The sequence below is a fragment of the Diadema antillarum genome, unplaced genomic scaffold, assembly GCF_040938485.1.
Source record: "Diadema antillarum isolate AM-2024a unplaced genomic scaffold, OU_Dant_1.0 scf00000025, whole genome shotgun sequence".
Classification (NCBI taxonomy): domain Eukaryota; kingdom Metazoa; phylum Echinodermata; class Echinoidea; order Diadematoida; family Diadematidae; genus Diadema; species Diadema antillarum.
The window spans coordinates 4,297,371-4,322,394 of NW_027270914.1; the positions used below are offsets into that span (position 1 = coordinate 4,297,371).

General features: G+C 36.5%; 2 protein-coding genes across 2 annotated transcripts in view; one reads left to right on the forward strand and one right to left on the reverse strand.

The window, feature by feature from the left end:
* LOC139733773 (sorting nexin-33-like) overlaps positions 1-9,087 on the reverse strand; it is a 72,956-nt gene extending 63,869 nt beyond the window's left edge. The window contains exon 1 of the mRNA XM_071644579.1: positions 9,061-9,087. Coding sequence (XP_071500680.1) covers positions 9,061-9,072 — 12 coding nt within the window. The 5' untranslated portion in view covers positions 9,073-9,087. The remainder of the gene's footprint in view (positions 1-9,060) is intronic.
* Positions 9,088-21,251: 12,164 nt separating this feature from the next.
* LOC139734140 (uncharacterized) lies at positions 21,252-24,481 on the forward strand. Its single transcript, XM_071644949.1, has 4 exons — positions 21,252-21,318; positions 22,844-23,033; positions 23,609-23,794; positions 24,343-24,481. The coding sequence occupies exons 1-4, from the start codon at positions 21,252-21,254 to the stop codon at positions 24,479-24,481; spliced, it is 582 nt and encodes a 193-aa protein (XP_071501050.1).
* The last annotated feature ends 543 nt before the right edge of the window (positions 24,482-25,024 follow it).

The following is a 25,024-nucleotide window of genomic DNA, read 5'->3' on the forward strand; positions in this document are numbered from 1 at the left end:
TAAAATGCAAGCTACGTGTAAACAGGAATGGAACCACGAGAAACACTTTCACTGTACTGTGGCATTTGGTGATTTATTGGTTTGTGCGTTTGAGCAGAATATGCAAGGTTGGCACACTGTCGAATGAGTCCAGCGTGCGAACGTGGCACATACAGCTGTAAGGCTGCGTTCACATAGAAGTATACGGTATTCGCTATTCGCCATTCGCTATTCGGGCACCCAGTACACCATCACCCGCACCTTCAACTCACCAACCCATGCAGTGAGGATTTCTTCCTCCTACATCCCAGCAAATCTTATTATCAATTTCTAAACTGCATCAGAATGTCAGTCTACATGCCTAGTTTTGCTAAAGGGCAAATCCAGACCAAAAGTGTCATTATTTCATAAACGAGAGACGGTATTCGCTGCAAGAAAATCGAACAAGCTCGATTCCCACTATGCTATACTATTCTATGCTATTCGTACTTTCAAATAGTGCCCTCTTATGTGAATCGGTGCTAGGAAATCCTATCGTTCGATTCAAGCTATTCGCGTGCCCTCGAAAACGAGCCCCGAATACCCGAATAGTATACTTCTATGTGAACGCAGCCTAAAGAGTTACATCCAAGCTGGGCTAGCCTTCCTGCCCCATGGTTCCCCGTGCTACAAATTGTACGTCAGGGGGAGACTTGCAAGATGAATGACATACAATGTACAGGTATAATCACCATTGCACATTGTGAGCAGGTGGTTGTTACATGCGTACTTTATCAAGCTGTTTCACATGAACACATGGAACTTCTTGACTCCACTTCAACATGTTTTAAAATACAATGTACATGTACAGTAGTTCCAGTCTGACATTGAGGTAACCTCTCTACCTTTCATTTGCACCAGTCTACTTTCTTTTTTAAAATCAATTTGAACATGGAGTGGAATTACGCTTTAAAATGTTCACTATTAATATTTGTACCCAATTCACATACAGGTTGAACCGCATTGACAGGAAAGAGTGGTACATACAGTACACGGACACAACACTTTTTATCCAACACAGAGTTTCCAATCTCATGTACAACCCAAGACAAAAAGAGATTTGACACATAATTAAATATAATTTAAAAAAATGATAATAAATAAATTCTCAAATGAATGCCAATACAACGTACCTTTCTAAGACTACTAGATTAGGAATAGAACAATGCACCTCAATAGAGAAATCCTAGTAGAAATGCTGATTAGTTTGCTTTAGATTTTATATCATGAATAAAAATAGAGTCGCCCCATGCTTTCCGTGTGAGCACCATTTATTACTGTACATATATTAAATGCACGATGTGTGCGTGGTACGAAAGCTATGCTAATGCATCATAACGATACCATTAATTATTCCTCGGGCCAATGAAGTACATGTAGTCACTTAGTGTGGTGCTCTCTGTGAGCACTATCTATTACATCCATGGATGAAATTGTCTGCTTGATAAGTACTACCAAAAGCTACACTGATGAATGATGCCATTAATAACTCAATGAGTCCAACGGGCAAAATATCTACCCACAATGTGAACAGGATTTTAGAATGCTGGTTCTGACAGGGTGAAACTAAAATGAAACCATTTAATTTAAGCAAGAACAACTTGATCCTACAATGCAAGACACAGTGATTTGTAGATGTGTACACGTAGTATACAAAGTACATGTACCCTGTAGAAATGAGGTTGGCATTTAAAGGGGAAGGCTAGTAACTAATCAGTGGGAATCAGTGGAAATGCTGGGAGATGATTGTTCCAATCCTTATGGGATTCATTCAAGAGTTCATTGTATATCTATTGTTGTGTGAAAATGATTTGCTTCAGAATGGTCTCATATTCAAGTAATGTGCAGTTTAATGCTTCCAGGTTAGCGTCCCTGGTCAGTGACGGAGCATTAATCTGCACATTACTTGAATATGAGACCGTTCTGAAGCAAATCATTTTCACACAACAATAGATATACATTGAACTCTTGAATGAATCCCATAAGGATTGGAACAATCATCTCCCAGCATTTCCACTGATTCCCACTGATCAGTTACTAGCCTTCCCCTTTAAACTGAAGCGTGTGGCATTTGCCAAACAGTAGTTTAAAAAAAAAAAATAATAATAAGTTGGGGGAGAAAAGGAAAAGAAAATGCTGTAACTGGTTGCCATTGGCAACAAAAGAATGAGGAGCAGAAGGAAGTCCAGCAAAGTACTGATGAAAATTAGTCTGTCTGTCCTATACACCAACAGTTCAAATTCCAGAATTCCTCAAAACAGAACTCAAGCATGTGTTTTTCTACAACTTTCACCCTTTTAGTATACAGTATACTGGAGTCTTCCGCTTTTAAAAGCTGATATTGTCATTAAGTGCATAGGGTTAAGGATTGACAGTGTATATTAAAACTCCCGTGACCCATCGATAATGTATACATCGGCAATGACAGTTTGGATAAAGAGACTGTACACAACAAATGATTCTCAAACTCTGATCTATTGCTTCTCTGTCAAATTAACCCGTTGAGGACGGACTGATTTTGCTGCAACACGCATTTCCCATAGACACCTGCCCGAGTATACTCGGGACTCGTCCTCAACGGGTTAAAACACGGAAAGGGCCAGCCCTGTGGTTTGCTTGTTTGTTTTAATAAGTAATCTGCCATCTACAACAACCACACATACACACACACACACAGAGTCTCATCCCACAAAGCTATAGAATGGCTGCTAAAATTAGTGACATTTGTGACCCGCTACAACAAAAAGGTCCTAAAGTCGCGCACGGTCGAAGCCGTGAAAATCGAGTTTGAAGTCAGAGCATTAAAATTGGTCAAAACTTACGATTTTCTGATGTTTATATATTATTGGAGTCTAACATGTCTTCTATCATCTGTCGAAATTTTGAAGCAAAATGATCAAAGGAAAGACCGAAAAATAGCGTTTTTCTGAGCCATGTTTTTTGGCGTTTCAACGAAGCAGAAACTGGTTTGAAAATTTGGATTGAGTGCCACAGATAGGTTCCGCCCCTAACAACGACCAGAGTGATCTCATTGGTCACTTTGCTGCTTGCTGCTAACCGAAGCGTGAAGCTCGCACACTGCCCAGTCGACTGGTGCGTGCGGGCGGGGTGCGCTATGCTCAGCCGCTTCTCACATCCTGGTCACTGATTGGTTGGTGAGGAGACCGCTGACGCTGATGTGCTTGAATGAACTCTTCGGGGGTTGCTAGGACTTACCTTCTATTGTCCAGAGGTGAAAATTGACTTGCGTGTCCCTTGATCGCGATTGCGTCGAAATGAAGACTTTTAGGGCGCTTTTCTCGAAACAGTGATTTTACAAACGTCTCGACATGCTCTCTTTTAAACATCCATATCTCCGCAGCCGATTATTTTTATAAAATGTTTTATATATCAATTTAAAGCAGAAAGATTAGGGGATTATATAATGCCATTTTCAAATAATCGACCTCGCCCGACTTTAGGATCATTTTGTTGTAGCGGGTCACATTTCTTTCTCTCTTTTTTTTTTTGCATACTTTTTTTTTAATCACACATGTTTATTGTCGCACCTCAATAACATGACCATGTTCTCAATAGAATGCCAATACATAGCCAAAAGTACATTCACTGAAAAGTGCTGCTCAAGTACATGCATGTACCCACATATCAAATTTTAAATGTTTTATGTATTCTTGATACTTTCATCAAGCCTACAAATGTTTGAAAAAGTGTTAATGCCTTTAATACTGTATACTTTACAATCTGTATGTCACTCAAAAAAACAACAACAAATGATGATTTTGAAAACTAACAAGAGACCCGCGGGTCTAGCGCTCACCTGAGTATCGCAAGTTCACCTTTCACGCAGTCACTAATCTAAATTATTCACAGCTCTACCAAAATTTGACCAGGCATTCTCAAGTAGAAGATGAAACTGTACAATAAGGGCCCAAATTTTTTAAGATTCCTTAATTTTTTTTTTTTTTGGGGGGGGGGATTGGGGCCCCCTGGGGCCCTCTGGGTGGGGCATGGTGCCCATTTTTATAAATTGAGATCCTGACCCCCTAGGGATGCTACCTGCCAAGTTTGATGAAAATACATCATGAGGTTTTCAGGAAGAAGATGAAAATGTACAATTCAGGTCCCCATTTGGACCTTCCCAACCAACCCCCCCCCCCCTGCCCCCAAGAGGGGCACCCCTTGATCTCCTATGAACAAACTTGAAAATACAGTCATTAATGTACTCACTCATAGTATTATCTTACCTCTATAACTTCTGATTCTAGAGAAGATTTTTAAAGATTCCTTCATTTTGGGGGTTTGGGGCCCCCCTGGGGGCCCCCTGGGTGGGGAATGGTGCCCATTTTAAGAAATTGAAATCCTAACTCCCTAGGGATGCTACCTGCCAAGTTTGGTGAAAATGGGTCATGGGGTTCTCAAGAACAAGATAAAAATGTACAATTTAGGCCCCATTAGGACCCCTCCTCACCCCCCTCCCCTGGGTCCCAAGGGGGGCACCCCTGATTCTGCCATGAACAAACTTGAAACTACAGTTATCAATGTACAAACTCATAGTATTAACTTAGCTCTATCACTTCTGGTTCTGGAGAAGAAGATTTTTACAGATTCCTTAAGTTTGGGGCATTTGGGCCCCCTGGGGGCCCCCTGGGTGGGGCATGGTGCCCATTTTAACAAATTGAGTTCCTAACCCCCTAGGGATGCTACCTGCCAAGTTTGGTGAAAATGGGTAATGGGGTTCTCAAGAAGAAGATGAAAATGTACAATTTAGGCCCCATTAGAACCCCTCCCCACCCCCCTCCCCTGGGTCCCAAGGGGGGCACCCCTAATTTTGCCATGAACAAACTTGAAACTACAGTCATCAATGTACTAACTCATAGTATTAACTTAGCTCTATCACTTCTGGTTCTAGAGAAGAAGATTTTTACAGATTCCTTAATTTTGGGGGGTTTGGGCCCCCCTGGGGGCCCCCTGGGTGGGGCATGGTGCCCATTTTAACAAATTGAGTTCCTAACCCCCTAGGGATGCTACCTGCCAAGTTTGATGAAAATCGGTCTTGGGGTTTTCAAGAAGAAGATGAAAATGTAAAAAGTTTACGCACGACGCACGACGGACGACGGACGACGCACGACGCACGACGCACGACGCACGACGGACGCCGGACGAAGGGCGATCGCAATAGCTCACTTGAGCCTTTGGCTCAGGTGAGCTAAAAACTAATACCTCAAATATAAACCCAGCAAGTCCACAATCTTTACACATAAACATGTGTCATGCAAGCACAAGTGTTGTTGGTTTTTTTGTTTTTTTGTTTTTTTTTTTGGGGGGGGGGGGGTGGTGATGAAAATAAAAATAGAATACACGCAATGTATCTGTCATAAAGCTACCACGTACGACGTGTCCCAACGCCCAAATTGCTTCAACTGATATTTGCAGATGCCTAATGACTTTGCTATAAGCAAAAGAGTACTCCTCTTCCGTATGGTTTAATGATTAACACTATGGGACAACAAAAAAAAAACCGACCTCTAGTGTCTTCATATAATTTTTTTACACACTCTTTCACGGCATTCAGTCTCAAGCGTGTATGTTACATTGTATTTTTTTCAGCTACAGCTCATCCATGTACATGTACACATGCCTGGAATTCAGAAAGATACTTTTGATAATAGTCCATGGATTATGCAAATTTGACGGTGCAAATATGTGTGACACACTGCATGATGAACTCAGATTGACAAGTGCAAGAGCAGGGTATGCCTACAGTGTATTTCATGCTTGTTTATACAATTTGTAGTCTGTGGACAAAATGTAAACAAAGGATTGGATTTAAACACTGCCTGGCACTTTATTGCACTGTACACAGGAACATGAAAGGGCTCATCAAATACTTTTATCAATGCATTAGGCGCCTGTTTAGATCATGACACTTTATCAATATCATGAAATGTATCTTTTCCAAATTATACATGATACTAAAAACCTACACATCATCACTTTCAGAAAGCATTCTACCAATCTAAAGTAGTAAAGCACCTACAGTATACTTGACATATATTTCAAGAACTATGTACAGGTTGTACATAATACTTTAGATGATTTTCCCAGGGGGTCTAGGGCAATTAAAAAGTTGTACCCCCTGGGCAATTACCCCGGACCCTTCCCCTGGCCCTAATCCTAATCCTAAACCTAATCCTAACCCTAACCCAAACTCCTAACCCTAATCTTTACTCTAACCTTACTACTAACCAGTATTGAACTGTTAATTGCCCCCTGGGGGTAATTTACGTTTCCCAGGGAATAAGGTTCCAAGTTTTGACCCCCCCCCAAAAAAAAAATAATAATAATAATAAAATAGAATAATAATAATAATAATAATAAGAAACAATTAATTAATTAAATCAATCAATCAATAAAAAAATTAATAATAATCATACTTGTAATAAAAATAAATAAACAAATAAAATAATGATTACATATCGATGCAGGGTAATTGCCAGCTGTAAGGACTACACAAGAAAATTAACAAATTTATTCATATCTTCTCCATGAATTGTATTCATGAAAAATGACAGTACAGACAGCAGGTAGTTCTATGAATTTTTGGTCTGACCCTAGAGACAAGACATGATGTACTTGGTCAGTGAATGATATAACCCTACAGATTGTACATTTTGTACCTGGAGAAGTAAAAATAAAGCCATCTGATGTAACTTGCAATTTCACACACAACTTTCTCAGGTACGAGTACACACTCATTCAACACCCTTCTGTACCTTTTTCATCTGAGAGAAAAGAAGATCTGGAAAATAGCTCATCACAAACTCAACTGTCATACTGCAAAAAAACTATAACCAAAAATTTCAAAAAGTCAACAACAACAACAAAAAAGACATATAAATCTAGTGGGCTTTCCATACGTACACGCACATTAATGTTTTGTAAGCATACTTCCTTTTTGTTTCTCTACCTCACTCTCTTCCTCATACTGCCAACAAAGAAATTTGCACTCACACTCTGGACTCTATCGCAACCACTTGTAATGAGCAAGGTAATACTTTGCTTCCTTCCAAATTGACATACAGTACAATCAGAACAGTGTACATGATTAGCTACATTGTAGAGCACTTGAGCTGTAAAAAGTGACTACACTGTAGAGCTGTTTATACACAATTTACAACATATTAAATTTCAAAGTGTACCAATACCCGGAGTATTATATAAATTGCTGTATTAAGTTATTTGTAGAATATACTTGAGACATGCCATTTGCAAAATATAAGAATTTTTTGTTATCCAATTTTTAGTTATTGGGGTTTAAGTGTAAATTTTAAAGAGTATAATACAAAAACAAAAATAACTCCTATATAGATAGTCAATCACCTGATTCAAGCGCTTTCGATATATTTTTCCAAATTCATTTTACACGATAGTAATATGTATGCGTGCATGTGATCAGCTAGCTGATCAATATGGAATTTAAATATAATTTCTTAAAATGTATGCGTATAGGTACAATATGCACACAATATTACCAGCGCTTAATGAGCAGAACATAAATGCACGGAGCACAAGTGCCATATATATCGTTTATAAAGATATGGTCTGATTTATCGAAATGTTTACGGGCTTTCACAGGTGAATTATGGCTATTTTTTCCCAAAAAACCCAGGGTATTAGGGAAGGATTTATAACAGTCTGAAGTAGGAATATTTTAAGATCTTTGAGAAAACTTGCAGGTACAGAGATGAGCATTTGCTGTGATTAGACCGGCAAACACACACACACACACACACAAGTAAAGACAAGGACAATGAACTGTAAACCAACATTGTCTACAATTTCTGAAAAATTATGCTATTTTCATCATAATGGTAAAATATGATTTACATTGTATTGTGTGAAACATGTGGCTGCATTCAACCTATCCAGTCAGCCAGTTACACGCGTGTGGCTGGATGACCAGGAAAGACACACAATGTGGCTGTATGTAGAACAGATCTATGCCTTTCTTACCAAAAATTGAAGAGGTAGGCAACAAGACATTGTGACTCCATGAATGAAAACTCCACACACATGACTGTCTTAGACTAACTTTAGGTGTAAATTTATTATCCCTGTTTGCTTCAGGGCCAGGGTGCCTATTTGCAGCAGCAGCACTTCATTCATTGAATTGACAAAACAGCTATTAAAAAGATTGTCAAGCAAGTGTACTTTACAATAGTGTCCTACAGCCATCTAGGTCTTTTTAGAAGTTCAAACATGCGCGGGAGTTTACGTCACATGTAGCTAGAATCTACTCGCAAGTGTGTACTGTTACTTAGTTATGGGAAGTAAGGCCTTTAAGGGTACTTTTGCACCTGGTTTTGCCTTTCCATTGACAACGAATGAAACAGCCCCTGCTGCAAATAGGCACCCTGTCACAAACAGGGGATGATTACCCTAACTGTTAGACATTTATTCGCTGCACTGCACGCATTGCCATTTACGCATTTGCACTATTTTCAACAAATGACAAATGCTAAAAAAGTAATTTAGAAATATGTATTAAACAGTAAACTTTATAATTATCAAGATTAAAAGAAAAAAACAAGTGCCGTATTTCCATAGGACACACCGACGAATTCTCCTGCGCTTTGTGCTAACATGCCGCCACTTTTTACGTTCTGTCCACATTTATTCTCTCATTGTGAAATCAGAGTCCTTTCTTCTTCGTAGAATCGTAGAAAACACCCACACGCGTACACGGCTGGCCGCCGTTCGTTACGGCGGAATTGTCCGCAGCCCGCTACTGACGGCTGCAGACAAGGGCCGCAGTCCACCCAGTGCGTATAAAAAAAAAAAAGTTTCCGATCGAGAGCGAGAGAGCTCGGTCAAAAACTTGGGATTAGGAGGGTAAAACAGATACAGCAGCTCAATATATTGACACTTCTGCATGCACTCACATCATAACAATTCATTCAAGGTATCGATTATGACAACAAATGCTTAACAGATACGAAAAATCTAAATTTCTGTCAAATTTCCAGATTGTCTGTGACTCACCTGCGTCGCCATCTTGTACAAATTAGTCACTCCCTCACAGTGGTCACGTGATAATAACATGCCATAATATTCTATCTTCTCTGCAGTATAATGCTTTGTGGTCTTTGTGCACAGACAAAACTACGCTTGCTGCCAAGTTACGGCTAAACTATACGAACAATGCTACCTTTACAAGTGGCCACATTCAAGAAAACACCACATTAACATAATGGCAGACTATATTTGATTTGAGAATAATTTATACAGTTTTCTCAACGCAATTCCAGAGAGGCACGCTCGAAAGCGAGATCGAAAGCGTCTGCTTTTCCTCAGCTCGAGACTACTGAAGATATTGTCATTTTTGTTTTCTTTATTTTTCATTTCCAATTTCTGCTTAGTGGGAAGTTAGGCTGACTGGCTCACTAAATCAGCAGACGGAACTGTGAACATGAGTCATATTTTTACGTCTAATCTGCTGCAACCTCAACAAAGGCGACATGAAGTCACTTTCTTTTTTTCTTTCTTTTTTTTTTCATTTTGGAATAAGGGAAAAACCGGTGCCTTTTTTATATATACTTCTACGATAGAGGATCTTCTTTCATAATGTGGAGATTTGTGTCTTGATGGTCACTTTTCTACGAAATTCTACTTAAATATTTACGGCATTATAGTTGTGCAAATATCGATAGTATATTGTATTGTAATATAATGTAATTCAATGATATATCTCAACTTGGTGTAAGTACTGTAAAACGAGGAATTTTCGCGTGCACTTTAATTTCGCGAATTTCGCAAGAGCCAAGATTCGCGAAATTATAAAATGCACGCGAAAGTCCTTGTTTACACTATAATGCATTGAACGCCAGGAAAAAGGCTGTCGGTTCCCATTCGCGAAAAATTCATGCCGCGAATATATCATGTTTTACAGTATAGACGAAAGAGAAAGAGAGGGAGAGTTTTTTTCGCTTTGTTAGTCATGTGGGAAATTCGGAAGCTTCATCATGTTCATTATGCCCATTATTGATTTGTGGAAAGAGAATTGCTCAAGCGATTACGAATTTTTCCCTTATATGTACGAGATCAATTCACCGAATGGCGCACATCTCTACAAGATTTTCTTCTACCTACAGATTGTAGAACTCTCTTTGCCAGTAGCATATGATTTTGATTTTGTTTCATATATAGGTTATCTACTACTTGCACTACTTGCTCATTTTTTCTTGCGCTTTCAAAGAATGCATGCTTATATTTTGTTTTTGTATTTGATTTAAACTGAATTGGACTGAAAGCAATGAATAAACCTTCTTGACAGAAATACAAAAATTATTGATAATTATGTAGGCCTATGTATTATGTGTATCATGAAAAGTTCGTAAATTATTACACTGTATATTAAACATTATGCTATTTGTATAATGCATATAATTAAATTAAGTTTGTGTTTACTTCAATACACATAACATAATTTTGTTATCTATATATATATATCATATAAACATATGTATTATGAATTATGAATAAATTCATAATTCATATCAAGATAAAGAGAGAAAGAGGGAAAGGAGTGGAGGAGGAGGAGGTTCCTGTGTTTAACCCTCTGCGAGCTACATAAATTACCTGTCCATTAATTTGTTTGTGAAATTTGTGCGCAATAAATAAATTGACTCATTGGCACAAAAAGGGTTAAATGCATAATTTACAATTTGCAGATGAAACAAAAACCTGGCGTTGGTGATTTAACCCGTTGCGTACGGGAACCTAGTGGCCTGCGTATTAAGCCTATGGGCATTTCAGAATTCAGAATGGAACGGGTTAAAATAGTTCTAAAATGTGAGTTAGGGATAGAAACAACCACTATAAAAATTTGAATCGGTAAAATGTTAAATATAATGAACAATATTTATGATAAAATGTTTCCAGACTAAACCATCTACAGTTACGATTTATTGAGAAAAATATAAACATCTCCTTATATTTAAGGCTTTATGAAGAAAATGTTTTGTGGTACAACAGACCTACATATACGCATTAAATGCCATATCTTGAAAATTTTTAAAATTACTATTCCCAAAGGTAAACAGGACCTTTAATTGAACGAGAGTTTGTTGAAAACTTGGAGGACTGCGCAAACCGAAAGCTGGATGAATATTTATCATAATGTCAAACAATGATCAGTGACTTGTTTTGTGTATACACAACGTCATTACTTATAGAACTGGTAAAGAGGGAACCAACATTTTCTTCATTCCGGGAAAGAAACCCTCTTGATATCATGATTTTACTTAATGAATTTCTGTTTCGTTTGGTCAGCTAATATTCCCCTTCGTGTCATATTAATTTCTGGTCCATAATTCATATGGGTATAATGTGTGAGAAATTTTTACACATTTTGACCCATTGATGTCATAACGGAAAGGCTTCAAGTAAGAATCAACTTCATGTTCCTTTCACATTTTTATTGCATTGAGTAATATCAAACAACGTAATGCCTTATCTTTCCATGAATTAAAATTGAAATAACAGATAAAAAGTTGTAAAATGTTGAAATGTCTGTGAATATAATAATACATGGCAAAAGATACGTCAATGAGAATCAAAATGTTCACTAGACAAAGAAATAACATAATCTCACAGATTTTGACTCGGCATCAAAACTATACCTTCAGGAAATTCCTTGTTTTTAAATGAAATAGCCGTCAAATATTATTTTATACCTTTCGAAAGAGAAATGAACATAATCATTATGCAACAGTTCTTGCTGGGAATTCATATTCTTGTTTTGATTTGTTTCTTGGTTTATTTGTTGGTTTGTCTCTTTGTTCTTGTAGGAATAAACCAACATTTTTGGGTATAAGTAGAGGGATAAAGTCTCATTTGTATCATAGATTCCGATCACCATGAAAACATGAAGTACTTGGAATTCGATAGCTTAATTCTTTGGTCCGATTTCAGTGAAAAGTTCACTCTGCTGTCTCATTTCAGTCAAATCAAGTGCAGCCCCGCCAGTGCCAAACGCGGAATTTAGTTGTTGCTGTTGTTGTTGTTGTTGTTGTTGTTGTTGTTGGTGGTGGTGGTGGTGGTGGTGGTTTTTGTGGTTGTTGTTTTTTTTTTTTTTTTACTCCGTCTGCTAAAGGAACTGAAGGTTTGCTTCGCTTGGATGGAAGCTATGGATAAGTACTCTCAGAATAGCAAGTTGAAATTATGATGTAAAGCATTAGCGTAATCATTGTCATAAGCCGAATGTGTCTGTTATGAGGGATTATTATTGTTCAATATTCAATACTGGATATACCAATCCGTAAAAACTATCTCCTTTTTATGGAAAGGAGGAAGACAGGACGAAAGGACGAGGTACTAAGTTTCAAAAAACAAAACGAAACAAACAAACATTCAAAGAAAACTAGAAAGGAAATTTACAATGTTTATAGGAATAGGGGATTATGAGTTAAAACTGGACATGCCGGAAGTAGCGTGTTGCATGGAGCCACACAATAATAATGACTCAAAGAACATCGCATTGCAGTCGTACGTATGTTTATTAATAAAGAGAAAGTTAAATTCAAAGAAGCACACGGGTTTTAGACTGTCATCGACGTCATATATTATGTGCGTAAAAACCCTGGGGAATTTTAAAGTTAATAATCGGTTTAAGGAATATCTATCTGCAAGTTAAGAGATGACTAAGGCATTATCTATATAGCAGGACACTGTTGCATGTTCCTATTTGGTTACATACGTTTGGACAATCAACGTCATGTCCTTAAACAAATTGTCGAATTTCAGTTTAATGGGTGACAGCATGTTTTTTCCCTCACAAAAGAAAAAAAAAATAAATGAATATTGTGTATCCATCTCATCAAATCACTGACGACTTTCATTCATTCATTCATTTTATTTAATCATAGTACTAACATCAGCCACGGCTGTTTTCAGTTAGTCCGTAGAGAAGTCAGCTGTAGAAGTTAGGTTTGACAATGTCATTTCATTCTAATAAAGAGAGAGATCAAGAATAAATTGATTTCATGGTTTGTAAGGAGGTAGAGCACGGACTATAATGTTACTTTTCATGTAAATCTCTTGATTGCATTGAATGGAATCAATCCTTTTTATAGTGTGCCACTAATCACTGTCGACAAACGAATATGAAAAAAAAAATATCAAAAAATGAATGAATGAATTAATGAATAAATAAATGAATAGATAGATAGATAGATAGATAGATAGATAGATAAATAAATAAATAAATAAATAAATAAATAAATAAAAAAGATTAATTGATTAAGTGAGAAGACAAAACCTTCCAAGAAAAACATGAGAAACATTATTTTGGATGAGAAAGATGAAGGTATGAGAGCGCAATGAGTACACTGTTAACAAAAATAACAGAAAGAATTATTCACGCAACTTTAAGAATCGAACACACTTTATGAGTTACTGCATTTACAACATCTACTAATCTATTTCATGTACATAAAGAAAATGTTCTCACAAAATGTTCATTTAATTTCAAGAATTGCCTCCATTTGTTCTTTAATCATTTGTAGAATTTGAAACAATACGAATGCATCATCATCACGCACTTACCAAACGGTAACACACCTGGTATTATTAATAGTATATTATAGTACAGAAACTACAAGAGGAAATACAAGAAAAATGAAAATAAAACAGCATGAACGCCTTAGGAAAAAAAAATGCTCTGTGACATTGCATGAGAGAGCATAATTATGTCGTCTACTCTATTCATATAGAAACTAAATGTCTGGACTCAGTTGCTTTCATAAACTGCGAAACTTCATTGGCCCACGACGAAAGCATACTCAGTCGGAGGGATAGAGAGCTGCTCACCCCCCCCCCGAAAAAAAAAAAGGTTACAGCTCGTTATTCCGAAGGTTCGTTATTCCGAAGGCTCTTTATTCCTAAGATTCGTTATTCCGAAGGTTCATTGTTCCGAATTTCATTTTCGGATTAACCGATCTTCGGAATAACGAACCTCGGAATAACGACACAAATTTTCGGATTAACGAACCTCTATGTATAGGGAATTTGCGTGTTTCGGATTAACGACCCTTCGGAACAACGAACCTTCGGAATAGCGAACCTTCGGAATAACGAACAGCACCCGAAAAAAAAAATAGTATCTACAATGACATGTTATAAAGTATTGTAATATTTGTAATAAATTGAGTTCTTTTTTGAACAACTGATTAGACGGTCACTTAATTAATGTAAAGAATTGTTTAAGTCTAGGAAAGGGTTTGATAAATAAGTGCATTATTTTTTTTCAATATAAAATGTTTGTCGTCGAGTAAAAAGCATTGTATTCACAGTTAGTTATACAGTCCAGTAGTTAGATATAATTCTAAGACTGCACTCACAAGCATCATAATAGTAATAGTCTATTGGTTTATTAATTTCATTTGATTTGTCTCATTTGATAGATTCATGACATAAGTTTTAGATTATAGCCTGACATGTATGATATCAACTGCACTATAATCTATGCAATCTGATTTCCAATTATTGACCTGTATTAAAACACACACACACACACACACACACACACACACACACAGCATAAATAAAAAGGACAGCATCATGTTATGGATGAATATTACAGTTACAGGGGTGTCAGCAGGGGATGGCATAATAATCTCCACACTTAAAAGCTGCATTTGTTAACCGGCATGATGTGTTACTGGGTAACCACATTTGATTTGATTTGATTTGATTTGATAGATTAATCAGTACACATTTGTGTTGGGCAACCTCAAAGGTACCTGAGACTAAAACCTGGCATGTAGCAATGATAATATTCTATGCATTCTTGTTTCCAATTAATTACTGACCTATATAAGATAATAAGGGCAGCATGCCGTGGTAGTTACGAGGTTGTCAGCACGGGATGGGCAAATATCCATACTTAAAACCTGCATTTGTTGCATTATTACATCTTTGTGCGACTTGACTTGATTGTATTTTGATTTGATTTGATTTATTCTCTGTATGGCATACATCATTTGCAATTCCTGTTTTGCTTCCAGCAATCGCATCAAATAATACATGTATACGGTACTATACACAATGGCTAGTTTCTATACTTTCAACAATTTTCATTACACATTCATCTACGACAAAATTACATGCATAATCAATAATGATTATTAAACTATGGTCCTCTCTCTCTCTTCTTCTACCAGAAGAACTGATTATCCGTAGTACTGGGATCATGGAGGCCGGTGTCCTCTCTGACGTAAGATACTTCCGGGTTCGGTTTCTTCTTTCTGAATATTCGCCGCAGTTTCCTTGAAAAGAATCAGAAGAAGAAGAAAATAATGATTATTATAGGAAAGATGGTGACACCATTAGTGCCATTGCATCTCAGTAACATTACCAGAAAGCGTTCTATAATATAGAAACTGCGATGTGTCACGAGAAAGCATATCTGATCTAAAATGAAGTGTAGGCCTACTTAATATTGAATTGCTTAGTTTTAGGCAACGAATTAATTAACATCGTAAGACACTATACATTTCCTGTTTGTGGGAAGAAAACGTGACAGAAAACAATAATCATTTAGAGTTAACATATTGTTTATTGTTTTGTTTGATTTTTAGCGTACATACTTTTAAGCACATAAAAAAAATAAGCAGTTGAAATTAACGGGAATTTTCACAATGCCATCATTAAATTCGGTAGAACTAAAAAAAAAGAACAATACAATTTTCACTAAAATTGAAACATAAACTGACAAAATTATAAATGGCGAAGACCATTAAGTTTTTCTTTTTCTTATCAGCATGTGAATGTTAAAAGTTTATCTACTTTACAATCGAATGCAATTAAACATCTCCAGGCGTATTCATTTGAATATTGTTCCATTTGACAAAGCTTACTAAAAAAAAAAAAAAAAAAAATGGAATGGGCTCACAACGATTGAATATTTTCTCACTTGCTGCAACAGCGGCAATAGCAGATCCAATCCACGCACGTAGCTCGGCATTCTGAACAGCGCGCCCTCACTCGTTTCAAGCAAGAGAAGGTGTCATCCCGGCAGTAAGTGTAAACGAATACCAACAAAACCAAGACGGCCGTTGCTATGCCAACGTACATCCCTATCTGTTCCATCATGCCAAGCCTGCGATACGGGAGATAGATAGATAGATAGATAGATAGATAGATAGATAGATAGATAGATAAATTGGGATGGATAGATAGACAGATAGATGGCTAGATAGATAGATAGATAGATAGATAGATAGATAGATAGATAGATAGATAGATAGATAGATCAATAGATATAGATAGATAGATCAATAGACGGATAGATAGATAGATAAATAGATAGATAGATGAATAAATAGATAGAGGGAGAGAGAGGATGACAGAGAAGAGGGACAGAAGGTAAAGAAAGACAGTAATATCAATATACATTTTTTTTTTTCATACATGAAATGTCATACATTATCAGCCGGGTGTAACTATCACGTATTCAATATGGGCGCCATTTCAAAATACACACTGACCATTTACTATAGTGAATGGACCATGAAGGAGGGCCATCTCCCTGAATGGAAGAAATTTTGATGGAAATCATTGAGCAGACTTATATCGGACAATCCCCGTGTTTCCCGGCCTCCGAATGCAAGATTTTGTTTTTGCGTTTGTTCTTGTGTTTTTTTGTTTATTTGTTTGTTTGTTTGATTTTTTTAAGTTCCAAAATTCATTCACTGCCTTTCCATTCTATTCATTGTTTTAAGAGTTCACTCATCGCGTAAAAGAAGTCACAAGTTTTGATCATTTTACTTTTAAATCAAAGAAATTTCAATTCCTATTATCACTGGGGATGTGCATCTGTGAAGCCCGCAAATGATTTACTTCATTTCTTTATCGTTGTTAATTTTGTTTGATTCTTAATATAACACAGTTTTATACAGCGTATATCCCGGTAAACCCGGTCTCGTGTGCTTTGGCACTGACCCTTGAACTCTTCCTCCTTTGTCCTCCTCTTCCTATCCTTTTTTTTTTCTGTCCCCTTTGACCCCCTGTTTATTCTTTCAATGCGTATGTATAAGAGAGGTGATTTTTTTTTTTTCTGTCTGTGTGTGCGATTAAGAGCGTATGATTTGTTTTATGTTTCCCCTGTTTCTAAGGAAATTTATCTTATTGTATCGTTTGACTATTACTATCATTTTATTGCTCACGAGGGGACTGCATTCTACAAGCTAGGCTTTTTAGCAGTTCCCTCCATTTCCGACATCTTTCTCTTGATACGGATCAGTTACAGTTTCTACGCATTTCCTTTAACTATGTTATGAATAATTGTAAAAACAATGAGCTGCATTGATTTCACTTGAATATGCAAAAGTCCCGTTGTACTCTTAAATTTTATGATGTCGTATTACTCTACACTTTTGTCGGAAATAAAATAAAAGGAAATGAAATGAAATTGAAATTAAAAAAAGTATTAGAAATCATAAAGCGCATTAAGTGTGTATATCGTTAGTTATCATAAATACAATTATGAACTTGTAATATGCAGGCCTATGCACAGTAACTTAGAGCCTTTTCATCGATTCCTTATAGCAACTACATTGCAGTGCTGCACTCACGTTTTATTTTTATTCCTTGTATTGTGTTTTGTCGAAAATGAAAATATGATTTTAATTGAATTGAACTGTTTTCATATTAGAGGACGAGTCAAAAGCACTAATGAATAAAGGAAAGATTCTGGTCGTTATCATAACCTCTCCGCGCTCTGCTCCTCGGTCGTCTGGCAACAGCTGTGGAAGTTCCCATCAGCATCCGCCCGGTCGTTATGGCAACACTGGGTGAAGGTATTGGCCGTACCGTCTGCGTTGGTATCGGGGCAGTAGTACGTGTTGCCCGGGTACGAGGCGGGAAGAGCAGGGTCTATGGCACAGGGCTTCAGTGAAGACATCTCGGATTAACTTGTTCCCTATATTACGAAAAATATTACTAAAAAGTAATGTAAGGTATAGATAATGCAATTATAAAAATAATGAAATGGAAAAGAAAAAGAGAGGAAGAAACCTGACAAGGAGCTAAAAAAAAAGGACCTCGCCGTGTGATTCGTCATTTACCTAACATAACAGTTATGAGCATCCTTTGAAATTGGTCGTTGTTGTGATGCATAGAAAACACACAAAACACATTCATTAAAAATATCGAGCCATTAGGTTATTGAAGTGTTAACGGACATCTTTATCTTTATCTATCTATCTATCTACTTGTCTTTAGTATCTCTCTCTCTCCCTCTCTCTCTCTCTCTCTCTCTCTATCTATCTATCCATCTATATCTGTCTATCTATCTATCTATCTATCTATCTATCTATCCATCTATATCTATCTATCTATCTATCTATCTATCTATCTACCTATCTATCTATCTATCTATATCTATCTATCTATCTATCTATCTATCTACCTATCTATCTATCTATCTATATCTATCTATCTATCTATCTGTCTATCTATCTATCTATCTATCTACCTGTCTATCTATCTATCTGTTTATCTATCTATTTAGAATATCTAATGTAGTTGACCTGTAAGTAAAAATATATACAAAAAGTGTACATGGGAGAGAGAGATCGGGGGGGGGGGGGGGTAAAAACAAATAAAGCATATCATAATTAAACATTATGTATATGTATTTCCTTTAAAGAGACGTGAATTGAATTTCAAACCCGAATTTCTGTAAAACAACAGTTCCGTTAAAATCATCAATTTGTTTTTGTATTGTCAATGCGTTCGTCGTAATCCTCATGTTATCTTTATCTATTTATCGAATATTTCATTTTTGCCTCCTTTTTTCTCTAGCTTTCCTTTACTGGGTTAATGTCATTGTTTTTTACCCTTGGAGTACGGGAATCTTGCGCACTTTTTTTTCTTATAATGCAAGGCAACATATCACAGGGAAAGACAATCATGACAATAGGTTCGAATATTTTACATACAGAATTATGATCTTTATATACGTTGTTTGATAAAGGAATTTAGTATCCCTGATGTGGCGGCAACAATAATCTAACGTTTAGTATTTGATTCGTGCAACAATATAAAAACAAAACAAAGCAAAACACAACAACAGAACAAGGGCAATAAAGAAAATGGAACAACTGCACTATCAATGATTATAGCTGAGTTTCCAGTTTGTTTATTCAATGTCTCATATGGATACATCGTGAAAATGATCAAATTCAAATTTGACATTTTGAAAAACAAAATCTATTCCGCTTACCTTGCTTAAACAGCCACAGGCATCAAATGATGTATATATTTCCTAGAAGACAGTGGCGTAAACAAGTTGAAAGACACACACTACCCAACCCTCAATTGCACTGGTCTCTGTAAACACTGTCATCGCATGAGGGTTAATATACAGTATCAAGATAAAAAAGCAAGCATGTGCTTATCTCCATGGATGATACACAATTGATATTACATGTGTTCTGCAGCAGTACACACAAAGCCAAGTCCGTAATATACAACCCAATTCATATCAACATCACTTATTGATCAGTCATCTTCCTCCCCCCCCCCCCCCCCTTCCCCGGGTTCTTCATTTCATTACGCAGCTAAGTAAGAAAAATCGATGACATATATTAACCGGAAGGTAACTTAATAACCTTCCTAATATCATGTATAACATTATGGTTGGCGGTTCGCTTTCTTGTGTAATTGAAAGCAAACCTCAATTTGGCTGCGCCAACCACCACTGCCTGATTTGCATAATTTCAACATTATTGCCTTGATTGTAATAAATGTTTTATGAGGTACACTAATGAGTTTTTCACTGTGAATAAAATATTACGTTTGCCTCCGCAGTGGACAGAAACCATCAGAAGCAATGAAACGAAATGTGTTAATTTATGAAAATAAACAACGTCATAATACATAAAGATTTCTAGCAACTTGGATCAATTAAAAAAAACAAAAACATCGTGAGCAGAACATGTGTAATATGAGCGCGGAGGGCGTAATTCTAGTCTTCTTTCAATAGTGGGACCCTCTACTTACATCCTCATCATTTTGACTTGTATTACACGCTTTAAGTATATATTCACAAAGATATAATTGCGGTTTCTTTTCTTCATCTGCTTCTCATTTTCATATGTACTTTGTCAAATCACATTCTGCAATAATTACAAATATCCTGTACGTATGCAATGTATATAATTTCTTTGTTTATTCGATGGAAGTGAAAATAAATTTGAATCTTGAATCTTGAATCTTGAATCAAAGAACACAAGGTTTATGGATGGTGTTGGTATTGGGCAATTATGATTTGATTCCTTCCTCTGGTAATAATTGGCTTATAGCTATTTCAGTTTGAAGAAAAAAAAGATATAATAACATGTATAAGCTTAATTTTCTGTGATCACCGACTAATAACATGATATTTCAAATTATACTGTGCTCAATTAGTTCGTTCAATTGACTTTGTATTTCATTCATGGATGAAAAAGGAATTAAAAAATCAAATCAAATCAAATCAAATCAAATCAAATCAAATCAAATAATTTTGTTTTTGCACACTCGACTCATTTGCGAAGAAAAGTTAAACAGAGTAAATATTTCAAGAGCTCACAAATCAGAATCGGATCCCAGCAGATCCCTAAACGTTCTTTCCTCAGTTTTTTCTTCCCACTGTATCTGATCTATTCTCTGCGTTTGTTAGCTGGAAAACTTCCGTGCGTTTTAAAACTCAAGTGTAAATACAACTACCTGACATCAGGCAGAGAGCGTGGGGGAGGGGGTATTTTGATATTATGAATATAGTTAAAACAATAATCGAGCACGAATTGAGGTACATAAGCACATCGAGATGGTCATTATGAAGAGCGTCATCTACGCCCAGAGACCACACAGTTTCCGAACACCGTCACCGAATTTTTTCATATCGATTAATCGATTACTACCTATTACTCAAGACATCGACCGTTTCTCCCCCACCTTTGTGTCAAAGCTTTAGAAGCCTGTTGGTTCTCATTCCTCCCAAACACTCTCGTAGCCATCTTGCAGTGGTTTCGCTACTTTTGCTAACAGCAGTGTTTTAATTGTGCAAATCTCTAAAACACAAGCCGTTTTGTTTGCAGACCATAAGTCTAGCCAACAAGCACTATTTTTAAGTGACAGTCTTGTCCTAGAGTTATAGGAATTCTTCTTTGAAAGGAATTCCGAAGACCATGGCCAGAATTCGACGTAGCACGATCGCACTGTGGTGTGCAGTTCTTACACTCAGAGTAGCACAGGGTAAGTTTTGACGAACACTCAACTTATGTCCTATGAGCCATATTTGTTGCTGTATTTTTTGTTAATAACTTTCAAAATAACTTTAACGTAAGGAGATAGCACATAAAAAGTAATGGAATGAGATGAATGTCTGTTTTCTATTCATTCCTTCACATTGCATCCTGCACTGCATGCTTATTGTACCAGCTTGTACCTACCTACCTCTCAAATAATTATGCTATCACGTTCAAAAACTACTCACAATGTATTGTTGTCTGATTTGCCATGCAATATTAGTCCTTGACTGATTTTGAGATGCCCTCATCTCCTAAATTAATTCACAAATTTGCAAGCGATGTCATGTGCTTTTCTTGTAAATTCCTCTTTTCCATAATTATAGAGTTACAAAATAAGATTGTATTGCTTACTTGTTTATTTATCTAAAAACCAAAGTTGATATCATTGTGATATTGCATCCATGTTTTGTTGAAAATTATGTGATTCAAAGTTCCTTAAAATAATTATGTACTCATGTAAGCGTTATGTATGTTGCTTTGTATTACTTGATATGGAAATGAAATCATTTGAATTGAATAATATTGAATTGAACTGAAGTAACGATTATTCAGTCATGTTGTAGAAAGATTAAGGAAAAAAAAAAACCAGTCATACTCAGTAGTATTGGTTAAGTTTGTGACTTATTCCGTTGTTGGAAAATGAACCTAACTGCACAGTTGTTTTCAATGTCTAATTGCAACGATGAATTGTCAAATAAATCACAAGGCAAGACAATCATAATTCATGTTAAAACATGTTGCTAAATTCGTAAATAATTTATTGGATTTTCCCCTGCTCGGATAAATGGCCCAAAACTTTGGAATAGTATGGAAAATGGGCCTTAAATCTGCCATGTCTATCTATGATTCTTTAAGTAGATACATTCTTAATGCCTTTCCTTTTATGATATTTTGATTGACATTTGCTGAATTGTTTTTGGTCTGCACAGATGACAGATTTCTTTCTTTATCTTGATTTCATATGTCTAATGTAGCTAGTTACCAATAATAATGCCTCAGGATTTCAACCTTTTGGATTGCAGTATGTTCTCGTATATTTAACCCAATGCCTGTGTCGAGATTTCCTCAAATGGCGTCTTTACAGACTCTGCTAATTCCATCCATTTCGTTTTCTTTCTTTTTCCTTCTCATTTCTCTGTCTTTCTCTAGACTCTTCTCTTATGAATTTCTTTTCATGACTTCATCATTCTGATATCTTTTTTTCAGTATCTCCAGTATATCTTCTTCACCTTCTTTCTTCCCTCGCCTTGTTCAAAAAAGTGAACATGATATTGTTTTTCTTCTCTCTATCCCGTTTAACACAGTGTTGTTCCTTTTTTCTCCGTCCTCCTCTCAATCATTCTCTCTTCTTTTGCCATCATCATTATCATTGTCATCACAATAATTGTTTTCACCATTATGATTATCGTCATCATCACTGCTATATAAGGTGTTACCATCGTAACCTCTGTAACCTTGTCCCCCTGCAGTATCCCCGACAACGTGTGCTATCGACAACACCCTGCCGGAGACCGCGGCGGGCAACAGCTACGAGTGCCCGGACACCCTTGACGATGGGACGGAAAATACGTACAACGTGTGCTGCTGGAATGACCGCCCGGACGAGTCCGGCAACTATCACACGTGTTGTCAGGACGAGAGTGTTGCTAGCGCAGAAAAGTTAGTTGTCACGATAACGTCCCACGTCACTTTCTGTCCTACCGTCACAGAAATGAAGAAGTACTATGCTAAACTCTACGAAAATTGCTCTTGAGTATATCTGAATTCGAATTCTTTCCCCTTTGTCCTTTCCTGGATGAATGAATTATTCTCTTTTATCTCTTTTCATTGATAATTTTGGAGCAAGAACAGTTTAAAAAAAAAATTAGTTTAGGAGTACTGTTTTTGGTCTCATCTGCTCTCTGTATACATACGATTGCACAATACATGCTTGAGGGAACTGTGTGAATGTGCGCAAGAAGTGCAGGGTAAACCAAAGAACACGAAGGGAGGCTATTGACAGATGTAAAGCAAAAACATTAAATGAGTGAAAATTGTCAATGGCTCGGAGCTGCACATGGTAAATTTCGCGTTTCCTCGTAGAAAAACAACTCATAAACCAATCACTTGTTTGTTTGTTTGTTTGTTCATTTTTTTTTGACAGTACCCTAACATTTCGCCATCATTATGTAATCGAACCACGTGACTATTTCCTATTCCCTCATGTTCTTGTCTCTTCGCGCATGCGTGTACAGAATGCAACAGTTCTACAACACTTGTATCATCATCGGGGCGGTGACGGGCGCGGTGATGCTGTGTGTCTTTATGTGTACCTACTGTCACGAGGATACATTCTCGTTCATCAAACCTCTGAAACGATCGACCCGGAAGTGTTACAATGGCTTAATGGACGCAATATGTTTTTGTTCCTGTTTGCCTAAGTAAGTGTTTTTGTTTTGTTTCGTTATTGGTAGTCAAGTCCTATATACCATATTTCTGTCGATTGGTGGTGTATGATTATCTTTCAATGTCATTATGTTTACAATACTATAACTGTTAGGGATTCATCAAACTTGTATACTATGGCAATGTAGGCCCTATGAAATATTTTTTTCATTCACATTAAATTCTTGTTCATATTACACTTTGCTTCGGTGGTAGAATTTTAGAAATTCTCTCCTTTACTAAATCTATACTTGAAAATTGAAGTCATAACATGTTTTTAAAGATGATTGTTCTTGTTTCTTTTGTAAATTGGTAAAATTTCTCAATTTCTTACTGAATCTATTTAGTCTTGATAAATTAATAAGCATCTCCATTTATCCTTTCTCCAATAAAAGATATTATGTGAAATTCGGAGGCTGCCGAACATATAAATTATTATTACCAATCTCTTCACTGAATTTCGATGTGAAAACCAGTAACTGTTGTGGGATTCAAAACTCGACGTTTCTCATGCTGCACTGTTAATCTATTCTAACCTTACCAGACGATTTCGTCGCAAGGAGAAGCGTGATGACCTACCGGATGCAAAGAAACTGACCAACAGGAACCGGAAGAACCCGGAATACGATATGCCGACCTCTAGCGACCAACAGGAGATAGTCATGGATCCCTTCTGGACATAAGGCATGGTTTGACATGGACGTGCGTCTTTGTTCGTATTGTTTTTGATGCTGTTATTGTTGATATATGAGATTTTTGCATAAAATTTATAAAGGGTATGAGATATGTTACATTTCATTTTAGCAAAATTCTTATGTTTGTTTGTGTTTTGTGCTTGTCCAGCAATGTCCAGATACTGTATACTGTATGTTTTGAAGGTTTCGGTAACTATGACCGGTTGTGAATGATATTTTTGTAAATATCTGTACATATATTCAGAAATGTGATACTGTGTATATCTTAAACGACCAACAAGGCGTTGTGATTTGATGTAGAAGTGCAATATCTAGTCTTGATTTTAGAGTTATTCACCGCAATCCAAACAGTTAGTCATAAAAACGATAGTCCAAGGTGATTCAGTCTTTGTCCACTTCGTCCACATTCTATCACATTAATCTATTTCACTGCTATTTGTAAATGAAACATGATATTATAAATAATCATTTGTATTAGTCATGAGGATTTTAATCATCGTGATTCACATGTAACCCTGAAGAAGACGCTTG

What these genes read in the sequence shown, in the direction of transcription:
- LOC139734140 (XM_071644949.1), top strand. Translation starts at nt 21,252, where the DNA reads ATGGCCAGAATTCGACGTAGCACGATCGCACTGTGGTGTGCAGTTCTT. An exon ending in TACACTCAGAGTAGCACAGG is followed by an intron (nt 21,319 to 22,843) that starts GTAAGTTTTGAC and finishes GTCCCCCTGCAG; the next exon opens with TATCCCCGACAACGTGTGCT. An exon ending in AGTGTTGCTAGCGCAGAAAA is followed by an intron (nt 23,034 to 23,608) that starts GTTAGTTGTCAC and finishes ATGCGTGTACAG; the next exon opens with AATGCAACAGTTCTACAACA.